Raw genomic sequence first — 15,633 nt, forward strand, 5'->3', positions numbered from 1 at the left:
GTTCAACCCGAGACCAACCCGAAAATAGGCCCAGGTTGAAATCTGTCAACCCAAAGCCAACCCGATTTGTTGGTAAAAGAAGCCCAATCCGAAAAGTCTCGGGCTGGGATCGATTTGGACTGGGCCGGCCTGTCCTAAGTTGCACCCCTAAATAGAACCGTGTTAACATAGATCATTGGATTAGACAGCAAGTGATCAATTTTCACTTTCAACAGCAATATCATAAACATTCTCGAAACTTATTATTCTATTCTGCTAACCATGTTGCTCATCAACATATCTGATTTTGAGAACATGGAGTTGCCTTCAATAACGTTGTTACTTGTGAATGAAACAATTTCATAAATCACTACAAACTCATGAAGCACCAAAAACATGAAGCAAATTTCGTTGGCTCAGGATATAAATCAAGTCTACGGAGTAGAAGCAAATTCCATTCACTACACATTCCACAAAATTCAACTACCACAACAAGAACACCATAATGCATAGCAAATGACAAGGTAAAAGCAAGATTATCTAATATCTCTTCAGATTAATACCTAGAACTATTAGCTTCAGAATAAAAAGGAACAGCTCCAAAAAGGCATCATCTCGGCTTGGCAAAACCTTAAATGTCCTTCATTTTCTACCATGGCACTTAACAACTTGCCTGTTCCTCTTCTTGACACCAGACTTGGAAACCTTAAGGCTCCTGTTCACAGCACTCAATCTCGCAAGGGCTGCAGTCTTCAGATCTCGCCTGTAATAGTTATCTGCCACCTGCAGATAAAAACACAATGATAAGAAGACTAGCATTCATGAAGACATTTCAAAATGAAAAGGGGAAGGAAAAGGGGAGGAAAGAGAATAAAAAATAGCAAGAAAGGGGTAATGAATTGGGGGAGGAATACCACATACTCTATAGGAAAGTGTCGTCTGAAAGAATGTCAAATCATGCATCTCAATATTTGAAAGAATGTGAGAAAGAAGATAATACAACTGATCTGGTCACTTTCTAGGACAACATTTGCAATGGCACAACCACCAAACCAAGCCTAACTTTATCATAATAAAATATACTAAAGCAAATACCATTCTATTAATACATAGGATACATTGCTAAAGCACCAATAGGGGGGAGCAGAAGTTGAAGTGAAACTTGAATAAGCAAATTTTATTAAAGAACCCACCCAATGGGTTTCTTTAAGAGCTCTATGTTGCTTAGAAAAACTTGCAAATTAGCTTCGAAAGAAATATTCAGAATTGGGCCAAGAGTAAGCTAATATTGATTCTTCACTCTTCATATAAATTTTACTTCCAAGAAAAATTTACAACAGATATCCATACGTACTAAGACTAAACATAGAAATAGATCATCATCATAGCACAACATTTTGATATTATATCAAATATGCCACCAACTGGTCTCCTCCATTATAAATTTCCACCACAATGTGTCCAAAGCAAGATGCATAAACCATTGCATCAATGCAAATAGTAACAAGATGTGCAGTGATAAACTCATTTTTGTGACTTTCCATAAACAAAAACTACTGGTCCGTAGTCCACCAGTTTCAAGGTAATGTAACAGTTTCAATGAGAATTATTTAATCAGTAAATTAATGCATAATTTTCAACATTTTGAACTGCCACAACTCAATCAACAATTTCAGCTTTAAGGCTTACTTTGCTTGAAAGATATAACTAACCTGCATGTTAGCATCCAATGAAAATCATTGATTACCTCACGCATTGAAAGGATAACACATTTTTGGTACCTACTGCACTGCACAACTTCAATAATCTCAAATTTGAGGTATGACAATGGCTATTAACAAGATTAATACACACCCCTAATTTGCCCACGATCCATTGACATCCAGACAAGCTGATTGCAATCATTGCTCAATCAATTGTCTTAAGAGTGGCAAATAATTTGCCCATAAAGCAATCAAACTACGAAAATGAAGCAATCAATAACATAATCTCTGGAATTTAACAAAAAACTGTCCTCTTAAAAATTGAGTACCTGGTTTACAGCCTAACAAACTAAGGTTGAGAAATTGCTTTACTCATTGCAATCATTACCACATTAACCCAGTATAAAATATTAAACCATCTACAAATTAGCAATCAATAACTTTAATCTGTGAAATGTAACACAAAGTGTCTCTTCTTACAAATTTAGTACCTGGTTTTCAACAGCCTTCACCATGTGGCGGAACTCTTTCTTCATTACAGACTTGTGAAGCAAAGATGCAGGTTTGTTTTGCTTCTTGGTCTTTGTAGTTGCAAGCACCACGGAATGATCTTTACCTCCTGGTTGAATGGTTATACTTTTCTTGTTCGCTAATCCTACAACATCATACCATCAAGAAAAATAAAAAATTTCAATACATAACCATAAAACTACAATTCAATCTAAACCCACCACAACTGAGACACAGCAAATCCAATTGCTGTTAAAGAAAGACAATCAAATACAAAAAATAGAGGGAAAACCCTCATATTAAGCGCGCATACAAAAGAATAAGATAATTAATTAAATATTTATATTGGGTTTTCTTTCCCATGCTCCTCCGAACTAAACAGTATGTTGGAAAAATAGAAAAACAAAGAAACATATAATTTTAAAAAGAAAATCATTTTCTAGGAAACAGAACGCATTAGATCTAAAACTTTCCTCTGATCCAAACAGGCCAAATATACGATGTAACGTCATTGCATTGCATTTTACTATACCAGAGTGCTTGTAGGAGTTGAGGTTGTAGAGATTGCTACTCTCTTTGCTGAACTGCACACTCGCGGTTCCGTTACCGAACTCCTTCACGAGAAAAGAATTGTTCTTTTTTACAATCTCCCAGATCAACTGCCCTGGAACCGTCGCCATTTCAATCCACTGCACTGCATCCACAATACAACTTTTATATATATACACACACACACATAGAAATAGATACATATTCACACAAAGCTTTAGAGAGAGAAAATACCAAGAGAGTTTCTCTAGGGTTTTGCTTCGACGGCCTTTCCTGGGAGAGAGAGATGGCAAGACGAAGGACGGGCAGCTTAAACTTATATTTATAGTGGCACCGAAACCCTAATGGGCAGAGGTAGGGCCCAATTTGGTTTTGGTTTTGGTTTTGGTTTTGGTTGGGGGAGATGTCAGCGCAAAAAAAAATAAAAATAAAAAACCGAGAACGAGAGAGGTAATGGGATATAGTGTATCATGTTTGGTAGAAAATTTTGGTTGGAAAAAAAATAATAATAATAAAATGGAAGATTTGGAAGGATGAATAGTTTTGTTACCCTATTAAAAAATAAAAAAAGTTTAATGAAACTTTCTTAATACAAATTTTGTTCTTATTTTTATATATAAATAAAAAAGCAAAATCAAAATACCATGAATCCTAAGCCATGCTTTTATTCTTTTTTAATCCTTTATTTGCGTTTAAATTGCCATTTTTATTTGAATGACATTTAGTTTGATCTTTATATTTATTAATTGAGGTGCACGTACGATACCTCATGTATAATCTCATTATTTCTTCCGGCTTAATAGTGTTGCACATGTAAGATACAAATATGTTTTACAAAAACTGAAAATTTAATTGCTAAATCACAAATTGAGAATCCCAAAAAGAAGGGACTAACTATCCTCACACTTTAGACTTTTTCTTTTTCTAATTTGTGCGCGAAGTAGTGTCGAACCTCTTAGAATATCCTATAATTGACACTTAAATTTCCTCCAAGTGTATCAATCAAAAACATAATACTGGCGGTTCCTTGCATCATATACCCAAGCTTAGCTGAAAGTTTGAAACTGCCTTTTCCGACGATAGGCCATTTGCCAATTTATATAAATAAAAACCAAATCGTTTCTTTTAAACTTTAGGTTCTCAACCGAGCACTTACTAAAACTTGCAAATGGCAAGAACAGCACCAACAACCTGAAATAATAGTTTCAAAGAAATAATCAAATCATATCCAGCAGTAATTAGGTAACTGGTGACATTAAATTGAGAAGACTCCTAAACAGCCAAAATTCATGACTACAGACCCTAAAAACATAACAACATATCACCATCTTTACACTTCAACTAATGTTACACTATATTATACACAGGGAAAGCAGCCTACCTTGGTTGTACTCTACCAGTTCTTACAACAATGAGATCTCATGGCACTATTATACAAAGGGAATTCCACCTTCGAGGCCAAATATACATTGCTGGAAACAACAGCACAACTATAAGAATGTCGAAACTAAGCTGCCTAATTGAATAAAGTTCAATTGAAAAACCAAAAGTGAAAAAAGTCCAGCTACTGCAACTTAGATGGAGAAACAACCTTCACAAATTGTTTGAGGTCAAAACACGGGATGCTGGTCGCATAGAGCTGTTCAGTGCTGCGTTTATCCTACTGAAAGCTACTTTCAAGGGAACACAAGCTATGGCAGGGCCCTTGAGCTTTTCTACCACTGGTCTATTCTCTACTTTGCTTTGCTTGTGAGAACCAGTTAGGGAAGAGAGTTTCCGAATCTTCTTAGATAATAAGCCATTTTTCCTTTTGGGTGATTTACTCGGCGAAACACGTGGATGCAGTGTCAGATGCTTGCTAGGAATCCTTGCGACTCCCAGATTCGGCTTCACTTCGTAGTCCACATCAGCACTTTCTAGAGCAGATATATTTTCTTCCAGATCGTCATCCGACTCACAGCTGCTACTGGTCAGGTAGCATTCAGGGCCACTTATTAGAATATCACAAAAGCCATCATCCAAAACCTCAACTGTGAGAGGGTGACCAATAATGGCTTGACCATTCAGTTTACTCATGAGAGAAATATATGGAACATGCTGAGGACGATAACTGGCTTTCACCTCCAGATTAACATCATACAAGGAGGAATCAGCTTCATAATTTCTGACAAAAAAATCTGACATCTGATATTTTGGATTAACTGAAAAACGGGACTGACGATAGGGCAGTGACCTTTGGGGTGCCGGGGAGCAATCAAGCAAAAGTTTCATCTCAGCTGTTTTCGTCCCCATATGAGGTTCCCTGTGAGAAAGCCTGCTGCTCCAACCCCAGAAATCATCAACCTTGGTCTCCACGACAGGCTTGGACTTTGCTCCATAAGTACCACAGTCTAAAGTGGGGGACCCACAAATGGGATTGCGATCAATTTTCAGACTAGAACCCAGAGAATATTGATCCCGAGGCCCCATACTTGGCAAATAAGGATTGGATTCATCATCAACCTCCACATATTTTCTTGAGTATTGTTTTCTATTCTTTGTTGTATGTCTTGAGTTCCTTTTTCCTTTTAACTGCCACTTTGAAGTACCTTTCTCTATCCTCGGGCTAATATTATTCATATCAGCAGCACCTGAACTGGTAGAACCAGACTCTAAGTCCTCATTTCCCAAAGATATAGTTTCCACTAGACTGCTTTGACTCGATTGCACTCCGCCACCTACTTGAGGTTTCTGAGATGAACAAGATACAAATGGAGAAAAGCCTGGTCAAACAAAATGCATATCAGCATATGATATAAATCCCTAAAAATCCAATACAAGGCCCTATATTAGATACAAGGGCTCGAAATTAATTACTCAAACTAAATACTACAATTACAATGTAGGAACACAGGCATTATGACTAACAAAAATCATTATTTTTACATAGAATTGTTCCACAGCTAGAGAGCAATATGGACTCTGAAAACAATCCAAGAGCAGGAGAAGAAAACCAATAAATATAAGATGAAATGAGATGGAAATACAAAAATTAGCAAAAACTTTATGCATAGCAAAGGAAAAAATCTCTGGGAAAATCTAATAAAAGGGCATAATCCAAAATTAGCTCATCAGAAATACATATTAATAGGGCACCAAGATAATAATAGTTCTGCTATTGCCATACTTAGACTTTTCACTTGACTAAAAATCTTCGTCTCTTAGGATGATGGAACAGGTTTCTGAATATGAAAAGGGCTTAAAACTCCATTTCCATTAAATTATAGTCACTCTTGATAATAGTTCTGCTATTGTCATACTTCGACTTTTCATTTGACTAAAAATCTTTGTCTATTAAGATGATGGAAAAGGTTTGTGAAAAGGGCTTAAAACTCCCTTTCCATTAAATTAAAATCACATTCCAAACAATTGCGGAATATTTTGCCACAGAATGCTGATTTATTACGACATGCAAGCACCTCTGAGGTGTTTCCCATAACATGGCTTGCCCGCATGCCCTAGTTTCTAGAATGCTCATCACGTAGAGTCTACTAGCAAAGTCATGTAACTATACTTGTGAAAAGATTCCATTCTCATAAGAATAAGTAATGTTCTTGATGGAGATCGTAAGGTGTTTCCCGCCTATGTCAGGCGTAGGCACAGAGATATTTTAGTATTTTTAATTTTTTATTATGGAGAAGAGACGAGGGAGTTCGCAAATTCACGAATATAATTCAATAATCCAAAGCTAAGTTGTTTGATTACAAAGGAGCCCTTATATATGCTAAAACATAAACAAACCCAAAAATATTAAAATACTAAAATAACCCTCAAAATAGAACATTGCTAAAAATAATTAAAAATAAAACCTAATTACATCAAATCCCTAATTTCATCTATCTTTGCCCCTTCTCCTAAAAAAGAGACGGAACACGTGTGACTCATCCATGAAAATCATAGCTCCTTTTCGCACCTATGTCAGGCATAGACGCAGAGATATTTTAGTATTTTTATTTTTATTGTAGGGTGATTATTTTTAGTAATTATTGGGATTTTATTTTATTCTTGGGTTTGACTATAAAAGGCCTTGATGAAACAGACTTTGGTAGTTTTTGGAGATTATTGATATTGCTTCTTCTGAGTTCTCTCTGTGTTATTTTCTTCTCCCATTTTCTTCTTGGTTTTCTACCCATTCTGTCTATCCTGCCATTCTGTTCACTTTGTTCTCAGCCCCCCTCGTCTGGCTCCTCATCCCCTTCTTCTAGTCTCATCTCTTCTTCTACTTTCTCACCCCCCTACTTTCCTTCTGGTTCGTCATCAATTCTGATGCCCCTCCCCTAACCCTTCAATCGTTTTTGGTATACCGCTAAAGAGTTGTGATGCAAGGATAAAGAGTCGTTCGGCATTCAAGAACTCCTTAGAAGTCTTTATAAACATGCACATTCCATCTTCTACCTATTTTTTAAATTGTCAACACATTTTAGGACCAATAGTACAATACAATTAGTAATTCGATGAAACGGGTTATCAGTTCACACAACATAGATTTTGATTTAATATATCTGAGTCATGTTACTTTATCCCAAGGACTCGAGTAACATAAAATGGGAAAGCCGTAGCCTGTCAAAAGACACCTAAACGAAATTTCCTTAATGCCATCATTAAATGTTGTTTTATAAGCATTTAATAAAACAAGCACTTTTTCTTTCCCAAAAGATTTACTAGGCTAAGTGTGTGTCCACACACACACCCCAGTGGAGATATCATACAATTGGGACGTGTCACGTATGTGTTACCATAAGTGATAATTAATTAGAAGGCAACTTGCATCTCTTATGAGCAAAATATTATTGTAAACAACAGAAACCAACCATGTATGGGACAGTGGCAGTCATAAATTGTTATATACCAGAGGCTTAAAAGAGGGTTTTGACTTCAAATGAACTGAGGGTGTGTTCGGTTGCTTGGAATTGGAATTTGTGAAATTTGAGAAAAACAACTAAGAAAATTGAACCAAAATTTTCTCAAATTCCACCAATTCCAATTCCAAGGTTCCAATTCCATGCAGCCGAACACACCTGAAAGAACAACTAATTATCATTATCAGACCAAATAATTTAGGAGAAGACACTGTTATTTAAACTACAAATATTTTAAGTTCTTAAATATACCAGTATCCAGAAGAAGATATAAACATGGTATAACCAATTGTGTTTTGCTTCCAGAATCAAATAGCCTCCAAAAGCAATACAAGGGTGCAGATCAAATTGAGCATAAAAGAATGCAAGAATCCATAAAATTTCAGAAGGGTTTATGAATATACGAGTGCCAAAATAAATAATTCAAGTTGCCAAAGCTGAGAGCTGTATTAGCACAAGGGAAAGAAATGTTGAAATGACATCTAAAAAAGGAAAGGTGAGGTAAAAGGTTCAAATCTTATTGACTTTTTTTTTTTAAAAAAAAAAAAAAAGAGGGCAAAGGGCTGGGGGGAACAAGCCAAGTCGAGCATTGGCCACAGAAGTGCATACATGGGTGTAAAAAGGAATGCACTTATAGCCTTAAATTAATTTTTAAATCTTCTTTTTGAGAATTCTCCTTGAATTAATGTTCTGAGCAACCACTGCAGAATAAATTCAAAGGTTAACAAGCTAATAGAGCCGTGTCACTTGGCTGAACAAGCAATCAATCCGTTAAATATATTATACCCCACAATCACAAGAGTAAAAAGCCAAGTTTCAGATGGTCCAGGTTTGGCTTATACAAAAATGTGCCTAAAATCTAGGGTCAAGCTTGACTAAAAGTTAATTAGCAGGCAAACATGAATAAGCATCCTAACAAGGCATACCATTGCAAATCATAACCAACTTGTATCATATCACATTACCAGGGGGAAAATTGGTTCATATGGTACTGAAAGGTAGCCTAGAATTTCTAGAAAAGTTTACTTTATAAAGTTAATAAATAGATAGCCTCATGTCTTAAGTTGCAATTTTGTAGTCTCATCAAAATTTCCTAACTATAGCATATTTAGAAGGAAAACATAACCTTAAAAAAAAGCAAGTTAGAGATCTTTTCACAATAAAAAGTTCATGATCATGGATCAATAGATCCATTTATAAAATCATGTACTCGTAGATTAATCCGTCTCATGTTGTTTGCCCTGATAACAATAAAATAAGGTATTAAAAATGAAAGGTTTTATAGAACTAAAAATTGGCAAAACATTTTATTCTTAAAAGTCCACAAGAAAATAACCTCTTCCTTATTACATACTAGTTTTCAAAGCATTTTTTTTAGAACCTCTCTCACAAAATTAGGATTGGAAGATTCCTTGAATTACCAGCACTGCTTATAATTTATGTTCTTATTTTCATGATCAGGGTAATTGGGCAAAGTGCCTATCACTGAAGCTTCTCCCAAACAAAAGTATGTCCTAGTGATCAGGTCAATTATTAAATCATAAATTGCTAAATTCAAACCCATTTTTCAAGACTAAAGGCTGAACTCAAAAGTAAACTGAGGATTATAAATTCTTCTCTTTTATAAAAGTCGAAGTAAAGATGAGTTTATCCCATTGTCATTTATCAGAAGAAAAAAAAAAAAAAAAAGAGGGTAGAATTTGTTCAATTGTATATAAGATAACGTCACTATAAAATACAGGAGCAAGATAACAAAAACCGTAGAACTGTGGGCTAGTTCACAGTTATGATTAAGCATACCTGCAGAGTGCTTTTCCACCCCAACAAATGGCACATCAAACAACCTGTCAGAAGAATCATTCTCTGGTAGCCCTGACATGCTGGAAATTTCATTCTCCTTCCGTTTTATAAGGGAAGCATCTTCAGATACACAAAATAAAGTTCCATTCTCACATGAAACTCCACTACTGTCCGACCTCTTATTAACAACCATTGGAAAACTTCTCTTTGATTCATGGGATTCTAATCCAGACACCTTGCCGTCAGATACTCCCGGGAGAGGAGACCCATTTGGACTGTCAAGTTGTTCACAGATAACTGGAACAGACACCATAGTTGTACTCTCTAGCACTTTTGTTAGCGGACGGCGACGATTTTTCCTTTTCAAGAATTCATGAACATTGGCAACTTGAGATGCCTTTCTTTTCAATGGTGATACTACACCCATTCCTAAGTCCTCAAGTCCTCTCATACGCTTATTTCTTTCTGTCCCATCATCCTCTGAATCATTTGGGGTTTTTCGTCGCTTTCTCTGCACAGATTGTTCCTTAGAAGCACAGATCTGATTTGGCTCTTCAAATGAGACACCAGATTGAGACAATTCCTGTGCTGAATTTGACATATCCCCAGAACTACTCGATTCCTCAGCCATATGTTCAGTTTCTTTGTCAGGATAAGGCAAGGTCAATGATTCTGTAACGCCACCTGATTTATCCAGTCTTGAGCAAAAGTCCGGCTGATCTTTGGGTTGAAGAGCATTTTCAAGCTCAAGCGCATGAAGAATCGCATCATCCCTGCGAGCGTATTTCACTGCTTTCTTAGAAGAATTAGCCACAGAAGCCTTAGCTTTTTCAATGCACTCATCATACTCCCCACAACGAAATGCCTTCACTCGTTTAGATTTCTCAAGATTATACCAGTCTCTGAATCAATAACAAAGAAGAAATTTGTCAATAATTTCAGAAATATTAAATAAATATAAACACTAAAACCCATAAAACTTTAGAAAGAGGAATTTAATGTTTGTGTTAACCATGAAAAAAAAAAAAAAAAAAGTATCTACAAAGCAGTCAAAAAGTAAAAGAATGAATACTGCAAACACCAAATATATAACAAAAATAATACTTATCAAAAAATATATATATAACAAAAATAAACCCATATTATTATTGGCTCTTACAATAAACAAAAAGAAGATTTAAAGGGGCAATTATGGTTATAGAGCAGAAAGAGTGTTTGAAGACGCAATGGGCTCTCTGATTTTGTGATATGCCCCAAAATGCAAGCAAGTGTTTTCAACTGCATGGTTAAAATACAAGGACAGAAAATATTCAATTACATTCCATTATATCACACAAACTAAATAATATGCAGAACCAAACTGTCTGCCAAGATTTGGCTGATATTATAGTATCTCACACAATCCAGGCCAAATGTCTCGCTCAAAATAAACCATTGAAGCATGTCCATGTGCATGTGCATGAAATAATAATAAATGGTTGAACCCAGGGGCGGAGCCAGAAATTTTGATTTGGTGGGGCCGGATTTGTCCTATGTAACTTAAATTTGTAAATCAATTGTAATATAATTTTGTTTAAATATTAGTCATAGTATGTATACCATCAGATAATCCAAAAATGACAAATATACACTTAAAAATAAATAGATGGAAAACTGATAAGAGAAAGAAAAATATAGAGAAGAAGAAATAAGTTACAATTAAAAAAGAGAAGAAGTAAAGAAATAAGCATTGTTCGAGAATCAAGTTTCCTTCATCAATTGCATCCGTTTTTTAAAAATCTAATTTTTGGAACAAAAAAAAATTGAGTACTTTGATTCCACTTCAAAAGGATATATCATTATTATCTAGATGAAATATTAGAAAAATATAAAGATATTTAACGAAACAAAATCTCTCAAGTTTAAATTAAAAAAGATTATTAATTTAGTAACTTGTACAAATAGTTGCAAAATTTGCCATTTAACGAGAAACAACTAAATGTATTACCATTTATGAACAATACTTACCAATTAATTATTATTTAGGGGTATTAATGAAAATAAATTAAAAATGGGGCCCAGCCCTAACTCCGCCCCCTGGTTGAACCCTTTAGAAAAGAGTAAAATTGATTATCAAGGTTAATAAAAGTTGATCATTTTGCTCTTTCGTAGTTAGTATTATGTGCAATCATCATACCTGTTGTAGTCATGCTTTACTTCCTTCTTAGGAATGAAATTTCCAGAACTACATCACAGATGAGGGCCCTATCAGGATGCCACTTAAATATAAGGGACCCATTCATAATTAAAATAGCATTTAATATAAATATTCATAACCTTGAATGGATCCATTTAGAGAAACAGCGACTTCATATTTCTTCTTAGCTAGTCTTTTTATGTTTCTGTGAAATGACAGAATTCATAATTATAAACATTAGTTTTTAGATGAAAATCATATTCTCAAATGTGATAATTCAAGGCAATGAATTTCTATATCAGAATGCCATGTAAAAAGGGAGTGAAACCACTCAATTCAAAGGGACATTCAAACACGCACTTAATTGCTTTCCTTATCAGACATTTGCAAGCACATTAATGCTATGTTTGGTAAAAGGGAAGGAAGGGAGTGGATAGTGAAGAAGGGAAGGAAGGGAGCATGCTTTTATTTCTTGGTAAAGGGGAGAGCATAGTTATTAAAGGCTCAAGGCTTCCTAAAGCCTAATCACAAGGCACAACTTAACATCCAATCCTGATCAAAACAAGGTGCGTGTGTGATAAAAATGAATATAAATTTAAGAATAAAAAAATAAAATAAAAAAGAAAGTACAATATCAAAACAAAAGTAAAGATCAAAAAAAGTAATTTTTCAGCATATTAATTCAATTGATTAGCAACATATATCTTTTCAGTTTGCATATGAATGCAATCAAATCAATTTACTCGAGAAATAATTCAGTATATGCAACACAACAAAATTGGAACCTTTTACATATCAACTTACAGGAACAAGAAAATCAATGCATATAAATCATTTTGATATGCAAATGCATTAATTAAATCTACTTAACAAAAAAAAAAAAAAATTGCATTATTTAAATCAAATACCATTAAAATTTTGCAACAATAATAAAAACCAAATAAATCAAGTGAAATTTAAACATGTTTTATACAATCACAAAATTTTAGAATCAAGCACTAGACGCAACTAACGTCTAATTTAAGTAGTCAATGATAAGCTTCATGAGTCTCATCAACTATACTATAAGATTATATAATGTAATCAATTGAATATGAGAATAATGTAGGGTAGAGTACGTAAATTAGAAAAAAGAAAAAGATATCAATGAATGATTAGAAAATAGGAGGCAACATGAGAAATAATTCAGTATATGCAACACAACTAATCCCAAGGTTTTCAAAATTGGAACTTTTTACACATATACTTAGGGGAACAAGTAAATCAATGCATAAAAATTATTTTGATATGCAAATGCATTAACTAAATCAAATACCATTAAAAATTTGCAACAAAAATAAAAGGCAAAAATCATGTTAAATTTAAACATATTTTATACTATCATAAAAATTTAGAATCAAGCACTAGACGCAACTAACGTCTTATACACAAATAGTCAACAATAACCTTCATGAGTCTCATCAAGTACACTATACGATTATATAATGTGATCCATTGAATATGAACAAAATGTGGTGTATAGAACGTAAATTAGAAAGAAAAAAAAAAGAAAGAAAAATATATGAATGAATGATTAAAAAATAAGAGGCACAATTTCTTTGAGCCTGAAACTTACTAAAAGTGCACAAGCTTGGGGTCTTTTTGTGAGCCTGACTGAAGGGGCCGGCTTGTGGTAAATTAAGGCACCCCAACTTGGCCTTGAAGAGTTTGGGGCTTTTTTTAAGCTTGGGTGAAAAGACAGGAGTATGGATGAGGCCTCCCTCCGGGCCCACCAATTTACATCCATCTAAAACTAAACAAAAGAGTGGTACCAAAGAAGTACACTTGTTGGATAAAAACAAAAGTACGTTATAATCTCAATAATTAACTGGGGACATGTGTATTAATTCATATAAAGGGGTATAGTTGTCAAATAATATCCAAACCTCCTCTTCCATTACGTCCTACCACACAATGAAAGGTGTCACTCATTCCTTCCATTCCACTTGGAAGGACGCATTCCCTCCCCTGTAGATGCCTCTTCCGGTCCTTGTTTCCTTTAATCCACTTTTTACATTCCTCCAATGTAACATACCATACACCAATAGTCGTGGACTCAAAAAACAAAAAATAGGTAACATATGTATGGAAGATAATCAAGTATAAATATAAAAAACAAACAACAATAATTAGTAAGGATGCAAGAAAAATAATAAAAGACTTTTGAGGAGGTAACCAGTATGTTATTTCAAAACTTTAGTTATTCTTATAAGCTTGATAAATCAAAAAGGCCATATACAAACCATGTACATAGTGAGTAAGTGTGTGTGTGAGAGAGATTGGGAACATAGTATTTGGACACTAGAAATGAAAATTTAAAATTTTATTCTACAAGAGTGAAGACATCACAATATTATATTTACACCAACAAAAGTTGTACGGTGGGTTTCATGGTGAAGACTAAGAATGCTGAACAAAATGAATGTCATCTGTAGTCATCCAAGCACTAATATGCAATATGAGACTACCAAAATTTGTAACAGTTCCAACTGTAGGAAACCACAATGTATTTAATCAAGAATGCATAATGCATTTACATAACGCAAAACAAACATGCACAACGGAGAAGAGAAGACAACAACACCCCAAAAACTACATTATCCATGTCCTCATTTAACCAAAATCAATTTATTTGTTGCCTGTCGAGTATATAGATAACTTCGTATACTATTATCTGAAACCACATATGCATTAATCTCAAAGCAACACTTCCAATAAAAACCCACAACGATCCACCTTAATAAAACTTCCGAAAACAACAAAAATAGCTTCTGACAATTAACATAAGTTTCTCCGGCCTATACTACCAAATAGAAGATAGAAACTAAAACTTAACAAGTAATTAAGAGTCACAATAAGGAGCTTACATGCTTGCATCCTCTCTCCCCAAAAGCTTCACCGGAGTACCTGATCTCGGTGACACCAAACAACTCTCAGACAATTCATCCGCACCCATGATACGCCCCGGCCACCATGACCCATTCCGACGCCGAACCCATACCAACCCGCCTACAACCGGGTCAATGCCGTTTGTGTCGGCCTCACTAGAACTTCCCATCACTCACCACACAATACAACAGACAATGACCGATCTCAGAAATCAATCTCAAAACCCTTTTAATCTAAGCACATTGAAGTCCCCATATATTCTAACCATCCTTCCATGAACAAATGCACATACTCTTTCGCCCCGAAACCCTGGTAATGAAAAAAAAAATTTAAAAATTAAAAAAAATCGTAAAAATCCAATTCCACATGCAACAAAACCCACAAATAACACCATATAATAAGAAAAAAATTACGAACATACCTAGGAAATCTGATAAAGAGAGAGAGAGTAAATAGAAAAAAATCCAGGGTCTATGGGCAGAGAGCGATCTGGTAGAGAGAAACAACAGAAAACATATGAGATTATTTCTAGCGAGAGAAAGATCTTGTTTTTTCCGTTTTATCTAAGTTTTTAAAACAACAAACAAACAAAAAAAGTAAAAAAAAAATAAAATTTCGTTCGATTTCTAAATAAAAAAAAAATTGTCTGATTTTTGCTATCACAAGTTCGATTTTTTCTTAGTTTTCTAACTGAAAAGATTGTGGGTGGTTTCAGAGAGACAGAGAGAAAGAGTTGATGATGAACGAAGCAGCATGTCTTCTGCTTAAACAAGAATTAAACGTACCATTGGTATCTTTTTGCCCAGACAAGAGATGCTTCAGAGAGAGACAGAGAGAGAGAGAGAGAGATAGGTACATACAGATTTTGTGGATTATTAATTTGAAGTTGGGAGGAGAGAGAAAACGAAGAGGTGAAAGTGTTTTGATTAACCACGACAGGTATTATAATTGCGCTTCTACATCTGTCCCACGTGCATGTAATTGGGCCTACTTTTTAAGAGATAAGTCCCATTAGAGAAAGTGTTTGTAATCAACGGTTGTGATCACCCTGCTGGATATAATGAATAATTGTGCATCATACTCGTACCTT

At 34.7% G+C, this 15,633-nt stretch overlaps 2 protein-coding genes across 3 annotated transcripts; both read right to left on the minus strand.

Annotated features, from left to right (window-relative positions):
- Window positions 1-376: 376 nt before the first annotated feature.
- LOC132284148 (large ribosomal subunit protein eL28y-like) lies at window positions 377-3,121 on the minus strand. Of its 2 annotated transcripts, none has more exons than XM_059786223.1 (4): window positions 2,976-3,121; window positions 2,725-2,881; window positions 2,174-2,337; window positions 377-762 (listed from the first exon to the last, which is right to left on the minus strand). In XM_059786223.1, exons 2-4 carry the CDS (start codon window positions 2,870-2,872, stop codon window positions 622-624), a joined length of 453 nt encoding a protein of 150 aa, XP_059642206.1. In that variant the 5' UTR covers window positions 2,873-2,881; window positions 2,976-3,121; the 3' UTR covers window positions 377-621. The 2 variants fall into 2 exon arrangements, with proteins under 2 accessions (XP_059642206.1, XP_059642205.1); XM_059786222.1 differs by having other exon boundaries at window positions 2,725-2,886; window positions 2,976-3,075.
- Window positions 3,122-3,938: 817 nt separating this feature from the next.
- Window positions 3,939-15,455, minus strand: LOC132283191 (uncharacterized protein At1g51745-like). Its single transcript, XM_059785119.1, has 5 exons — window positions 15,329-15,455; window positions 14,965-15,032; window positions 14,522-14,852; window positions 9,440-10,341; window positions 3,939-5,503 (listed from the first exon to the last, which is right to left on the minus strand). Exons 3-5 carry the CDS (start codon window positions 14,710-14,712, stop codon window positions 4,335-4,337), a joined length of 2,262 nt encoding a protein of 753 aa, XP_059641102.1. The 5' UTR covers window positions 14,713-14,852; window positions 14,965-15,032; window positions 15,329-15,455; the 3' UTR covers window positions 3,939-4,334.
- Window positions 15,456-15,633: the final 178 nt, after the last annotated feature.

Source organism: Cornus florida, unplaced genomic scaffold (genome assembly GCF_030987335.1).
Source record: "Cornus florida cultivar Cherokee Brave unplaced genomic scaffold, ASM3098733v1 CherokeeBrave_3.0.0_Hap2_Chr11, whole genome shotgun sequence".
NCBI classification, from domain to species: Eukaryota; Viridiplantae; Streptophyta; class Magnoliopsida; order Cornales; family Cornaceae; genus Cornus; species Cornus florida.